The following is a 14,066-nucleotide window of genomic DNA, read 5'->3' on the forward strand; positions in this document are numbered from 1 at the left end:
GATCACAAGGTGATGGCCACCATCTTGGCCTTTTTCATTGCCCCCTGCAGATGCCCCTGGCTTTGTAGCTGCAACTTCAATACATTTTATCTCCAAACAATCAAAAGGTATTGAATTGTACAATAACATTTTCTTGTTTCTAGCCTTGCTTGCACCCATCCATTGATGTCATCTAGCATTTTTTTTTCTGTTGGATCACATTCATTCAGAATATTGGATAAAATATTCCTAGTCCCTCATCACCATTCACTAGAGCATAACATGCAACTATAATCAATTTATGAATTCCCATTTTCATACACATCCACAATCTGATAACCAATTATTATGTCATATTTTAGCTCTTTAACTCATAATTAAATCTACACATTCACTTCCTGCATATATTTACTCCACAAGATTAGGCTAGCCTCTTTCAGATTTCATTCTTCTCCTCTCTTGTAGTTTCATTAACACACAATGTACCCATTTTTTTCTTTCATTTCATTCATTAATTCATGGTCATTAACAGATGGGTCCTTTATATTTAGCATGACTGCCCATAATGGCTGTCAATTCTATGCACATTAAGATCTCTAGAATCTACCTTGTAAGCCATTATACTCTCACCAGCATCCCACCGACCAGGAGATATGTGTACTGTACAATGCGGCAGGGTGAAATGCCCGGCTAGAGGAAAGTAGTTGTGTCCATGCCAAGTTCATGGATTTTTTTTAGGGAAGGCAGATGATTCAGCCCAAGACCAAGAACATGTAGGCAGAAAAGGGGGGGGGGGGAAATGCTAGAATGCACCTGTAAAGTGGCACATACACGCCTTAGATACAGAATGTAAAAAGAGAAAGGGGAACAGAGAAAGGGGTGGTGGTGGTTTGTATTTCAGATGCTGCTGGAGAGGACAAGTTAACTGGAGTGGAGTGGGAGAATGACCCAACCTGCCAAGTCTAGAGATTCCAGCCCTGGGACAAGGAGGAGAAGCCTGGAAAAGCCCAATGGAATGAGCGGGCTTCGTTTGCATGTCATCGCTTCTCATACAATACTGTATACAGTGATATGAATACTGCAATTAATGAGATGGTTGAGCCAAGCGATGATACAGTGTTTCATAGCGTGAAAGCATCTGGGAAGTCTGAATATCGACAGGGTATACCAGATAAACCTAGAAAGTGTTGTGGAAAGAATGTTATGCTTACCCCTGTGATTATTACTCAGAATTGGGCTTTTGTTAGAGTTTGGTTTAGTGAACATCCAGTAAACAGGGGGAATCAGTGTGTTAGTCCCCCCATGATGGCAAAGATCACCCCTATTGATAGAACGTAGTGGAAGTGGGCTACTACACAGCACGTGTCGTGTAGGACAATGTCTAGTGAAGAGTTTGCGAGGATAATGCCTGTTATCCCACCTACAGTGAATAGGAAGATGAAGCCTAGGGCCCAGTAGATTGGGGTTTGTCATTTAATTTGGCCCCTGGTTAGTGTTGCTAATCACCTGAAAACTTTGATTCCGGTTGGAACAGCAATAATCATTGTGGCCGCTGTAAAATAGGCTCGGCTGTCAATGTCTAGTCCTACTGTGAATATGTGGTGGGCTCAGACTATGAACCCAAGGATGGCAATTAATATTATTGCTCAGATCATGCTTGCATATCCAAATGTTTTTATTTCCAGTGTAGAATGTAATGATGCTGGAGATAATGCCAAATCCTGGTAGAATTAGAATGTACACTTCTGGGTGGCCGAAAAATCAGAAAAGGTGTTGGAATAGAATTGGGTCCCCCCCTCCGCACGGATCAAAAAACAAAGTGTTTAGATTTTGGTCTGTTAGTAGTATGGTAATTGCGGCTGCTAGTACTGATAGGGCAAGTAGTAGCATAATTGCTGTAATTATGACTGATCAGACAAATAGTGGGTTATTAAATATTGGTATTGAGGCTGGCTTCATGTTAATACATGTGGTAATAATATTAATTGCCCCGAGGATTGATGAGGCTCCGGCCAGGTGAAGAGAGAAGATTGCCAGGTCTACTGATGGCCCTGAGTGAACTATATTGCCAGAAAGTGGTGGGTATACTGTTCAACCCGTGCCTGCGCCTGCTTCGACATATGAAGAAGACAGAAGAAGAAGTAATACTAGTGGTAGCAATCAGAAGCTCATGCTATTTATACGTGGGAATGCTACATCTGGGGCTCCGATTATTAGTGGGATTAGTCAATTTCTGAAGCCGCTGATCATAACAGGTATTACTATAAAAAAGATTATAATGAACGCATGGGCTGTTACTAGTACGTTGAAAATTTGGTCGCTGCCAAATAAAGAGCTGGGTTGTTTAAGTTCTATTCGTATGAGAACGCTGAGGCTGGCTCCAATTAATCCTGATTATGCACCAAATAGAAGATATAGGGTGCCAATATCTTTGTGGTAATAAACACAGGTAGTATGGCTGATATAAGTGGTAGACTGTAAATCTATTTATAAGGTAAGCCCACCTTTACTGCCAAGCCCTGAGGTGTTATCATGTCAGGCTGCAAACCTGAAGACGCCTACCTCGGCTGGGGCTTCTCCGTTTTTTCTCCGCTTGCGAGAGTGCGGAAAGACCGGGAGAATGGGCTGTGCTGTGTGTAGCAATTCAGATGCTGGACGGTGGGACACTTTGAGTTAAAGGCTTTGTTTGGCAGCAAGACAGCCAGGAGAAAACTCAGACATTCCAGTATCAGTCGTTGAGGTAAGGAGCAGGAGAAGCCACCATAATAAATTACAAGCAGAAAGTAAGGGAAAGAGACTTTAGAGGCAGGAAAATTAAGTAGGTTAAGGCTTGATTTCTTATATTTCTTCTCCTAGTCTAGAAAACATACTGGTTTTGTAAATACTTTTACTTGTATATATTAGCTCACACTACTTCATTAGTACAGGAATCCCTCTTTTGAGGGAGACGGGCAGTGACAAAATTTGAAATATAAATAAATAAATATCACTGTCCAGAATAAAATCCCTCCTTTGTTTAACCTCTCTCTCTCTCAGCTCCTGTTCCGACCGACCGTCCAACATACTGATACACAGAAGAATACTCAAGGAAGAACTGTTTTAGAGGCACAGACGGAATCGGAAGTTGGGCTTTTTTGCAAACCTCTTTTTTTCCTCCAAGGGAGGAATTGGATCTTCTTACCACAAGACTGCTAACAATCAGTGGTCACATAGCAAAAATGCCAAACCCCCCTCCCCCTTGCAAAATCTTAGTCCCATTGAAATGCCTGGGAATACATTTGTATTTTGAGGCTTGCTGTTTGCTTTGAATGAAGGAATGGATAACTTTGAAGAATAAGAAGTTATTGCAACTTGAAGGACATGAATTGAGATTCGGTTGGCATGCCTATCAGTGGTATGATAAAGTTAATAAAGATTTTAAAAACCATTTTGTTAGGAGTGCCATAATGAGGGTTTGGAACAAATATAAAGCAAGATTGTCCCCTAATGTACCATGGTGGTTGTCTTCTCATGAAGCATTTGTTAGAAGAGAAAATGTGGGGGGAACGAGTTGGTTAAATTATACAGATTTGTTAAATTTTGAGGAGGGTGAACCGAAGCTTAAAACAAGGGAACTGTAGAGTCGGAAGGTTTTATATGTCATTGGTTTACATATGTACAATTGTTAGAATGTTTTAGAGTGGATAAAAATAATTCTAGATTTGTTAATGAAACAACTCAATTCAAAATGGAACTCTGAATAAATGATGTATATGTTATTACGAAGATGTATATAATATTGTTACAGATGAATTTAGAAGATGAACAAGTTAAAGAATGTATGATTAAATGGGCTAAGAATTATGGATACAATATTATGTTGGAGCAATGGGAGAACATGTGGAACAAAGGTTTGAAATTTACTTTGAATTATAGCTTAAAAGAGAATTTTTATAAAAATGATGTATCGTTGGTATTTAAACTCTGGATAACTTGTCAAAAATCTGTAACTGTCATGATCACCGTTGCGATGTTCACTCCATCGTAACGGTTCGCATGCCAGAGTGTTGATGCATGTTCCTGGCTGGGAGGGTGCTGCTGATAAACCTTGTACGGGGAGATGTGTAGGGCTGTGCCAGGAAGGAATGTGTTTGGGTTATCTCTTAAATGTCAAGGCCTTTTTGCCCGTTGATCAGCAGAGCTCGTTAGGAGCACCTGGGAACGTGGGATTGTTCTATATGCAGGGGGGGGATCGTTGTTGGAAACGGAGCTATTTAGTTTGAGTTTAGGCACACTTTTCTCATTCTCAGCTTTCTTTCTGTTTGCACCTTATTCTAAATAAACCAGACCTTAAACTTAGATTTGGAGTCTGAGCTTTTTATTTGAGTAGGGAAATCGTTACATAAAGCTGAGAATCATTCCACGAACAAACCTCGCTAGTCATTACCAAGGAATTTTCTTGAAAGAGAAGAAGTTAGCAATGGCAGAATTGGGGAAGGAGTCGATGGGATTTGGGGAGGCAACCAGACAGCTGTTGGAGACGGCGTTCCCGAGCAGGGACTCGAGCCCCCTCCCATCCCACCCCGCACCCCATTCCAGAGATCCAAGCTCTAGCCCGGAGGAGAGGGAACCGACAGACGAAGGGCTCGCCGAACAGTTCCTGTGGGATGCCCTGGCAGACCCCCGGCCGGGGACGTCTCGCACCACATGGAAACTGCAATGCCCACTGACTCCCGAAAGAGAGTCCACAAAAGTGTCGGGAAGTCAGCGACCTGAAGGGCCGGGGCTGGAGGACTCTACCACGCCGGATAGGATCAGAGTCCTTGAGTCCAAGATCGAATCCATGGAGTACATGCTACGCTCCCTTTCAACCGCAGTGAGTCACCTGGTAAAGGTCGTTGGAGGTCCGGGGGCAGCAGGGGGTCCCAGCGTCCCACCAACCCCATCGCCAGCTCCGAGGGGAAGAGGCCGGCCAAGGGACTTTTCCCCGGCTCTCCGTGGTTCCATTCCGGTGGTAGTTACCCCGGCTCGTCCACCGGTTGGGGCGCCTCCGAGCGGCGGGGTAGCCAAGGACTTTTCAGTGAAGTTTGATGGCGACTCCACAAACTTGTCATTCTTCCTTAACAATGCGATGAATTATATGCAACAATATGGACATTGTTTTACCTCAGAAGGGGCTAAAATTACAGCTATTGCCACAAAACTGAAGGGCAGAGCAGCTGACTGGTATGTCCAGTTATGCGAATCAAGAGCCCCAGCGCTGACCACATTTGATTCCTTTCTACCTGCTTTGAAACGGTATTTTGAGGATCCCCTGGCTAAGGAAAGGGCTAAGGATGCTCTGAATGAACTGGTTCAGGGTCAAAATTTGGTTGCTGATTATGCCCTTGAATTTAAAGTTTTGGTAGGGAAAGTTCCCGAATGGTCGGAGGCTACCTTGATCGAGAAATTTAAGGATGGCCTCAATCAGGAGGTGTTGCGATGGGCGCTGTGCAGAGACGATCCAGACTCCCTGCATGATTGGATCGGTCTGGCCGGGAAGGCTGAGCGTGCCCAGCGCACCTTTATGCGAGCTACAAAAGGAGACAAGCCCCCCTCCAGCGCGAAGGGGCCGAGGATGCAATCGGACTCCAGCTGGGCTGAGGAAAGGCAATGCCATTTCACCCGGGGCCAGTGCATCAAGTGTGGCAAACCAGGCCACCGCGCAGTGGACTGTCAAAAAGCTAAGGCAGTGGATCGCCCCTCTAAACCAACCCAAAAGGTACCCCAAAAGGCACCTAACCCCCCTCGCCGGCTGGCGGGGGTGCTGGCGACCGCAGACGAGGAGGATGAGCTATACTTTACAGGAGACACTTTGGCCGCCCTGGAGCAGCCGGCAGGAAACGCCTTCCACCTGCCTTAAACAGCGCCGCTGGGCAGGTGGTGGAGAATGGGCACGATACCAACATGGTGAGTGCTGATTGCCCCATCCTAGCTGTAAAAATCCAGTTGACCTATCGCTCCAAGACCGTCGACGTGTGGGCTTTGGTCGATTCAGGGTGTTCCAGATGTTTAATCCATCCCGACCTGGTCGCTGCTTTGGACTTGCCCTGCTCCCCTCTCCCTAAACCGCTGATTTTTCAGCAGCTCGATGGTTCTACGGTGGGAGGAGGTCCAGCCACCCAGTTTACTGGGGAGGTTACGCTGCGAATGGGCACGCACATCGAACTGATCCAGTTCATAGTTACTCCAGTGGGCAATCCTTTGGTTGTTTTGGGGATCCCCTGGCTAACTGAGCACAACCCTTACGTTAACTGGAAAACCCGTACTCTAATGTTTGAGGATGGGTTCTACCAAGCTCCCGTTGTGGGGAGATCCCTCACTTTGGCTGCGGGGATGGCTGAAATTGTTGACTTGCAAGCTCCCGCTCCCCCCCTGGAGGGACTGCCGGCAAGGTACTCGGACTTTGCTGATGTCTTCAGGGAGGAGGAGGCTGACCAGTTCCCCCCCCCCCATTGCAAGACTGACTGTGCCATTGAACTTCTTCCCGACGTTCCCTTACCCAAGCCGAAGATTTATCCTATGACCAAGGAAGAACTTGAGGCATTACGGGAGTTCATTGATAAAAACCTGGCTAGGGGTTTCATTGAACCGGCTAACTCCCCGGTTGGGGCTCCCGTTTTATTCCGCGAGAAAAGGGATGGCACCCTAAGACTGTGCACGGACTATCGGGGGTTAAATTCCGCCTCCCTCTCAAACAAGTACCCTCTGCCTCTTGTAAAAGACATGTTAGCTCATTTGTCCACTGGTAGAATTTTTTCCAAGCTTGACCTTCGCGAGGCATACTACCACATTTGCATTCGGGAGGGGGATGAATGGAAAACTGCTTTTAATTGCCCCTTGGGTTCATTTCAATATAAGGTTCTTCCTTTTGGCCTTGCAGGAGCCCCAGGGGTTTTTATGCAACTCATTAATGAGGTGTTACATGAACATTTGTTTAAGGGAGTGTTGGTTTATTTGGATGTTCTCATCTATACCAAAACGGAGAAGGAGCACGAAAAGCTCCTTACACAGGTTCTCACCAAGCTCCGGAACGCTAAGCTGTACGCTAAGCTTTCTAAATGTGAATTCCATAAGTCTCGCTTAGATTCCTTGGGCTACAGGGTTTCTGACCAAGGCATTGAAATGGTTCCTGTGAAGGTGCAGGCGGTTCTCAACTGGGAGCGCCCACGCACCTGTCGCCAACTTCAAAGTTTTTTGGGGTTCGCTAACTTTTACAGATCCTTTGTCCAGGGGTTCATGGAGATTGCTCTGCCCCTGATTTATTGCGCACCAAAGGGGTCGGGGAGACGCGCAAAGTGAAAAACCCAGGGGCCGTGCTCAATTGGACTCCTGCCTGTCAGGCTGCCTTTGATCAGTTAAATACCCTTTTTACAGTGGAGCCCATTCTATCCCACCCTGACCCTGAGCGGCCTTTCGTTGTTCAGGTTGATGCTTCTGATTTTTCTATTGGAGCTATTTTGTTGCAAAAGGATTCTGCTGGGCTTTTAAAGCCTTGCGCCTATCTATCCCGTAAGCTTTCTGAAACGGAGAGGCACTGGCATGTTTGGGAAAAGGAGGCTTTTGCTGTTAAAGCTGCATTGGAAGCTTGGCGTCACCTTTTGGAGGGGGCTACCTCCCCTTTTGAGGTTTGGACGGATCACCACAACCTAGAAGCGCTCCGCACGCCCAGGCGTCTCAGCCCAAAACAGATACGCTGGGCTCAGTTTTTTAGCCATTTTAATTTTCAACTTAAGTTTATCCTGGGCAAGAAGAATTTTTTGGCTGATGCACTTTCCCGCTTGCCACGGGACGCGGAGCCTATCTCCGATGTTATTGGGACTGTGCTCACAGAGCCACAATTGGGTTTGGTCGCTGTGACCAGGAGCCGCGCTCGGGGGCAGCCCCCTCCCTCCTTGCAAACAGCTCCGGTGCAGCGCTCTCGTGCCCGCGGGCATCCCCAAATGCCTGGTGGGTTGCGGGCAAATTTTGTCTCAGCTTTGAAGTCTGATCCATGGCTTCTGGCTAACCCTGACAAGGTTTCCCTTGAGCACGACCTAGCTTGGGTGGGGGGGGCGTTTATATGTGCCTGACTCTCAACAAGCTACAATACTTGCCCGTTCTCATGACAGCAAACAAGCTGGTCATTTTGGTTTTCTCAAATCCCTCCATTTGGTTCGGCGGCAATTTTGGTGGCCCTCCTTGAGAAAGGATGTCAAGGCTTATGTCGCTTCCTGCCCTGTCTGCGCTATGTCTAAGCAACTGTCAGGTAAACCCCAGGGGCTTTTGCAGCCTGTGGCTGACCCTTCTCGCCCTTGGGAAGAAATCTCCATGGATTTTATTGTGGACTTGCCTCCCAGTCAGAAGACGACTGTCATTTGGGTGGTCAAAGACTATTTTCCAAAGCAGGCCCACTTTGTTCCCTGTGCGTCCATTCCATTGGCGCAACAGCTGGCGAAACTCTTTTTGGTACACGTCTACCGCCCCCATGGCTGCCCCTCTTGTTTGGTGACCGATAGGGGCACACAATTTACCTCACGCTTTTGGCGGGCTTTTTTGAAACTCATTGGCACCGAACAGGCATTGTCAACCTCTTGGCATCCCCAGACTGACGGATCTACGGAGGTCCTTAATGCCACCCTAGAGCAATTTCTTCGCTCTTACATCAATTATCACCAGGATGACTGGGTTGATTTGCTCCCTTTTGCTCAGGTCGCTTACAATAACACAGTGCACCAAAGCACTGGTCAAACCCCCTTTCAGGTTGTTTCAGGGTGGGATTTTGTGCCAATCCCTGAGTTTCCCCAACCTCCTGGCCTGGCTGTGGTGGCCTGTGACTGGGGTTCTCAGCTCGCTGATTCCTGGCCCGTCATTAAAACCGCTCTCCAAGATGCCCAGGCTTCCTATAAGCTTCATGCTGACCGGCATTGATGCCAACAGCCGCCTTTTCGCGTTGGGGACCTGGTCTATCTCTCTACCAGATTTATCAAGTCTCCTCAGCCTTCTAAGAAGCTGGCCCCTAAGTTTATTGGTCCCTTTCCTGTTACTGCTATTGTCAATCCTGTTACTGTTCGTTTGGATCTGCCTCATAATTTGAAGCGTTTGCACCGTTTTTCACTGTAGCTTGCTCAAGCCTGCCCAGGACTCCTCTTGTTGGCATCCACGACCTCCTCCCCCTCCGCCTGTCATGATTGATGGCCAGCAGCACTTCGAGGTCAAGGAGATTCTCGACTCTCGCAGGCTTCGGGGGTCTCTTCAATATTTAGTTCGCTGGAAGCATTTCCCCCATCCTGAATGGGTTGCTGCGCGCAATGTCCTCGCACCTGATTTGATCCGCACTTTTCATGTTACCTACCCTTCTAAACCTTCTGCCTGATTTTTGTCGGGGGGGCGGTATGTCATGATCACCATTGCGATGTTCACTCCATCGTAACGGTTCGCATGCCAGAGTGTTGATGCATGTTCCTGGCTGGGAGGGTGCTGCTGATAAACCTTGTACGGGGAGATGTGTAGGGCTGTGCCAGGAAGGAATGTGTTTGGGTTATCTCTTAAATGTCAAGGTCTTTTTGCCCGTTGATCAGCAGAGCTCGTTAGGAGCACCTGGGAATGTGGGATTGTTCTATATGCAGGGGGGGGATCGTTGTTGGAAACGGAGCTATTTAGTTTGAGTTTAGGCACACTTTTCTCATTCTCAGCTTTCTTTCTGTTTGCACCTTATTCTAAATAAACCAGACCTTAAACTTAGATTTGGAGTCTGAGCTTTTTATTTGAGTAGGGAAATCGTTACAATAACGGAGTAATGAATGTCTGTTGGAAATGTTTTCTTGGTGAAGGAACTTATCATTTTTGGCAGACTTGTGAAAAGGCCAAAAAATTCTGGGACCAATTATGTGCTAATATTCAGAAGAACCTTAAAGTGGACTTACAAAAACTCCAGATGTTTCTCTTGGGCATGATGGAGAAGCAGCTCGAGAAACAACATGGGACTTTGCTTTTATATATGATTACAGCAGCCAGAATCGCTTTTATACGCAGCAGCCAGAATCGCTTTTATACGCACAAAGATGGAAAGATCCACAAATACCTTCAGTGGAGGACTGGATTATCAAACTGATGAAGCTGGCCCAAATGGCCAAGATAACTGTGCTGACAAGAGAAAATACTGTTTCTGGATTTGTTTCTGCTTGGCAACCACTTTTAGACTATTTGCTTGTGTCAGAAAAAAATGAAGTTTTGATTTGGGTTTTGATGATTAAATGGTTTGATTTGATAGAAATAATGTTTCTAAGGTTTAACTAATGGTAAGAGATTATATTTGTAAATGTATTCATATCTGTATTGGGGAAGGTTGGAAGTCACTTTCTGTTTCTGCTCCCTCTGTTCTGCACTTTTATAGTTTTTCTTTTTTCTTTAGACCTGTAATCTATCTGTTCTATATTCTGTATTTTGTATTTTAATTATATTCTGAAAACTAATAAAGTTCTTTAAAAAAAGAAATGTGTGGGAATATTTAATTAAAATGAATTCAAGACTAAATGAATGCAAAAGGAGCTCAATGCAACTCTGAGTTAGGACCAGTGATGTTCTATGCAGGGATGTGAACACTTTTAATCTAAGCAAAGTTCAAGCCCCTTAAAAGTGATGCGTATGTTAAATGGTCTGATTTATTATAAATAGCCACAAATATGCTAGCTTTTCTTCTAAATGTATTTTCTTTACCAGGAGCAACAACATGTAAAGGAAAATTTTATTAAAAACAAAATCAAGATTTTGAACAAAAATACCATAGTATGTTAATATTGTATAATAGCTATGCCGACATAGTTACAAAAATTTGGAAAAGGCACTTTTGAAGTTCACAATAAAAAGAATAAACTAAAAACTTCCCTTCTTCACCAAGGAATGCAGCATTGAAATTGAGACGCTACACTCATAAGAATGTGCCACTTGTTACATTCCTTCCCAAAATACTTACATGCAAGTACTATGAGTTGTTACAGGACTCACTTCTAACAGTCAACTGTGATTTCATGCATTACAATGATTAGAAACTACCACAGCATATATGACTTGAATAAAGAAACAGAGGCAGGTCAAGGCAAGCAGGCAAAACGGCCTTCAAAGAAATAATATTATGATTTCGTAATTACAGCACAGTGATAGAGAGAGGTATTCTTTGTAAAACATATGTGGAAGTAGGAACATAGACTGGGCCACGGTGTCACAATCCAAAGCTTGCTGAAATAAGGTATCTCTAATGCTTAGGAATAAGAGGACAAACTCTTTCAGACTTGTTTACAAAGAGTATGGAAGTAGAGCTTAACACAAACTACAGAAATCAACTATTTTCTCTTCCTATGCACAAAGAAGTCATTTCATCATTCACATATACTGTATATGTCAGAAAAATGTATCCCAGCTTATGAAGTTCTGATACCCTTTCACTTTCCTGTAACATAACATAGTCCACTTCTTTCAGGCAAATGGGCTTTACCTTGTTGGACTCTAATTCACAATACCTCTAGCAAGGATGGCCATAAGCCAGCATATCTCAAGAATACTAGTTTGGGAAAGGCTGATACAGGCCATTAATAATAAGATACTACATCTTTCAGAAGTCATCCCATGTAAGTTTACAGTAGAGTCCCCTACATATTAAATGCAAGTCCTATAGAATTCAGTGGAACTTACTGTTTGTGGACAAGTCTTAATTATTCTTCAAATACCTTAAATAGGAAAATGGAATTGAAATTGGAAGTTTTCAGGAGACACAAAGCTTACAGAAACATTCTTCAAACAAACACCAGGACTACAATCCTGTAACTACACAAAACGATTTGCAATGAAAAACACAAAGGTCCCAAACCAGGTATCTCTTGCTGGGGTATTTCTGCACAGGAACTACAGTTCTCAGGATTTATCTAATCTCACCATGTTGGCTGGTTTTGTGAGCTGCACTGATTTATTTTGGGCTCTGTGCCATTTTCTTGGGAGCAAAGTTGTTTTCCTTTGGATTGCTGTAGCTTTGCAGAGATTGGGGGTCATCCATTTTCCTTGGGTGTAAGGCCAGGCTTACGTTTTCTTCCTTATCAAATAGGTTCTACATTAGTATATAAAGGGTTTAGAAATGGTTCCACTTACATCTAAGTTATAGGAGACCTAACGTACTACAGATAATGTTTGTATTTCAGGACAGAACTTCATCTCTTTCTCTTTCTCTCTCTTTGCTTATACAAACTCTAAGAAAACAGGGAATACAGTAAGTAGTTGAAAAATTACTTTCAACTGAGAAATGGATTGTTCTCAAATGGCAGCAAAACACCCAGCTATCATAAAATATCATCACTGTGATATTTCCTCCTCCTAATAGCATACCCAGGCCGATGAAACTAATCAAAAGAGACACCACCTTGCTCAAGACTACACATGCCTATAGGAAACTGATTGTCAGTTGGAAAAGAAAAATGGTTAATTTGGGGAGGAATGAAACACCCCATTTAAATACCTGCCTACAACAGAACTAGGCAATTTGACATCCTTCCAGCTGGATTTAAATTCCCAACAGCCTCTGGGTGCTAAGGGCAAGGGATTCTGGGAACTACAGATAAAAGCAGAAGAGGTCACCACAGTATTCATCCCTGTCTGACTTGAGTCTGGCTCTTTTTCTAGAAGAGCACAATATGCTGTAACATTTTGCTGCAGAACACAGAAAGCTGATAAATGATCCCATTCCACAATTTCCATGCAACAGAGAACACAAAAGATTTTTGGCAGAGTGACAAAGTTCCCATGAAATTCAAATATTTGCACCAGAAAGTTATACTGAATGGCTGTGCAACTGCTGCATAATGGACAAATACAGGGGAATTATTTAACAACATGCCCCATTTCTTGCTAAAGAGCTATTTCCCCATTGCTTGGAAAACATACTTAGTTTTGCAACAGATTTTACTCTTCTGTGCTAAAATGGAAAGAGAAGAGCCAATTTTTAAATTGATTTTGTTGAAATAATGGCAAAATAATGTTATAAATGCTTGTTGCTATTTAACACAATTATATTCATGATGCTTACCTTTAAGTTCTTTCTTAGACTCCCCCCACTTTTTTTTTTAAGTCAACTTTTAATTGCTTGATCCTAATTTCTTGCATTTCTCAATGCACTGTAAAGGATAATTGTCTAAATTAGCGTTTCTCATCCTTGGCAACTTTAAGACGTGTAGACTTCAACTCCTAGAATTGCATATGCTGGCTGGGGAATTCTGGGAGTTGAAGTCCACACGTCTTAAAGTTGCCAAGGTTGAAAAACCCTAGTCTAAATTGTGACTCACCCCTCCAAAGAGATATATCAGAATAGTATTTTAAGAAAGAACTCCACATGAAAAAGGCAATTTGAAGAGGCTTCCACATAGACACACAGCAAAAGTCCATTTAATAGGAACCCTTTGGAGGATCCATATATGCTGGGTTATAAGGCGGCTGAACTGCAGGAGCTCCAGCACCAGCTGTAAAACAAACAAACAAGCATAGCATGTTAGTGCTTTTCCACAGCTTATCTTTTTATATTTATTTGTGCATATTTCTTAGATTTTCATTACAAGTGCCAATGCCCGTATACTTATGAAATCAAGGAGGATCTCTAACTTAATCTGTAAGAACTGCAAATTCAGATTGCAGAATGAAGCTTATTAAAGTGCATTCACAATTCATTTCCTTTGTAGGAGGGTACATTTAAAAAGGAATGAACTGAATATCCAAGAACTCGGAAAGCAAATCTGCATCTCTGGTCTTCTGATCTTGCTATTTCAGTGGTGTTGTTGTTTTCCTTCTTGTCCACGAGGACCCTTTGTTCTTCTGTCATAGAAGACAATGCAAATATGTTGCACGGAGTGCTCTGAAAGATGTCTATGTGGGAGCCTTATTCCTATACTGGGAAAAGAAGCCTCCCCTGGCGGGCCAAGGTGTCCTCCAAGTAGATCATCTTCCATATTGATTATTGGGTTGGTTATCTGTTGCTAGTAGAACAGCACTCCTTCTATACCTGAAATGTTTAGGTTGTTGCGTCCTTCTTCTCCCCAACGTTATTGCTCCGT

At 43.8% G+C, this 14,066-nt stretch overlaps 1 protein-coding gene and 1 pseudogene across 2 annotated transcripts in view; both read right to left on the reverse strand.

Annotated features, from left to right (window-relative positions):
* Positions 1-900: 900 nt before the first annotated feature.
* Positions 901-4,965, reverse strand: LOC134489981 (cytochrome c oxidase subunit 1-like; annotated as a pseudogene).
* A 5,744-nt stretch (positions 4,966-10,709) lies between these two features.
* Positions 10,710-14,066, reverse strand: part of SHISA5 (shisa family member 5) — a 33,553-nt gene continuing 30,196 nt past the window's right edge. For both annotated transcript variants that reach the window (XM_063291871.1, XM_063291872.1), the window contains one exon: positions 10,710-13,478. In XM_063291871.1, the coding sequence (XP_063147941.1) occupies positions 13,405-13,478 (74 nt within the window). In that variant the 3' untranslated portion in view covers positions 10,710-13,404. The remainder of the gene's footprint in view (positions 13,479-14,066) is intronic.

The sequence above is a fragment of the Candoia aspera genome, chromosome 2 (genome assembly GCF_035149785.1).
Source record: "Candoia aspera isolate rCanAsp1 chromosome 2, rCanAsp1.hap2, whole genome shotgun sequence".
NCBI lineage: Eukaryota > Metazoa > Chordata > Lepidosauria > Squamata > Boidae > Candoia > Candoia aspera.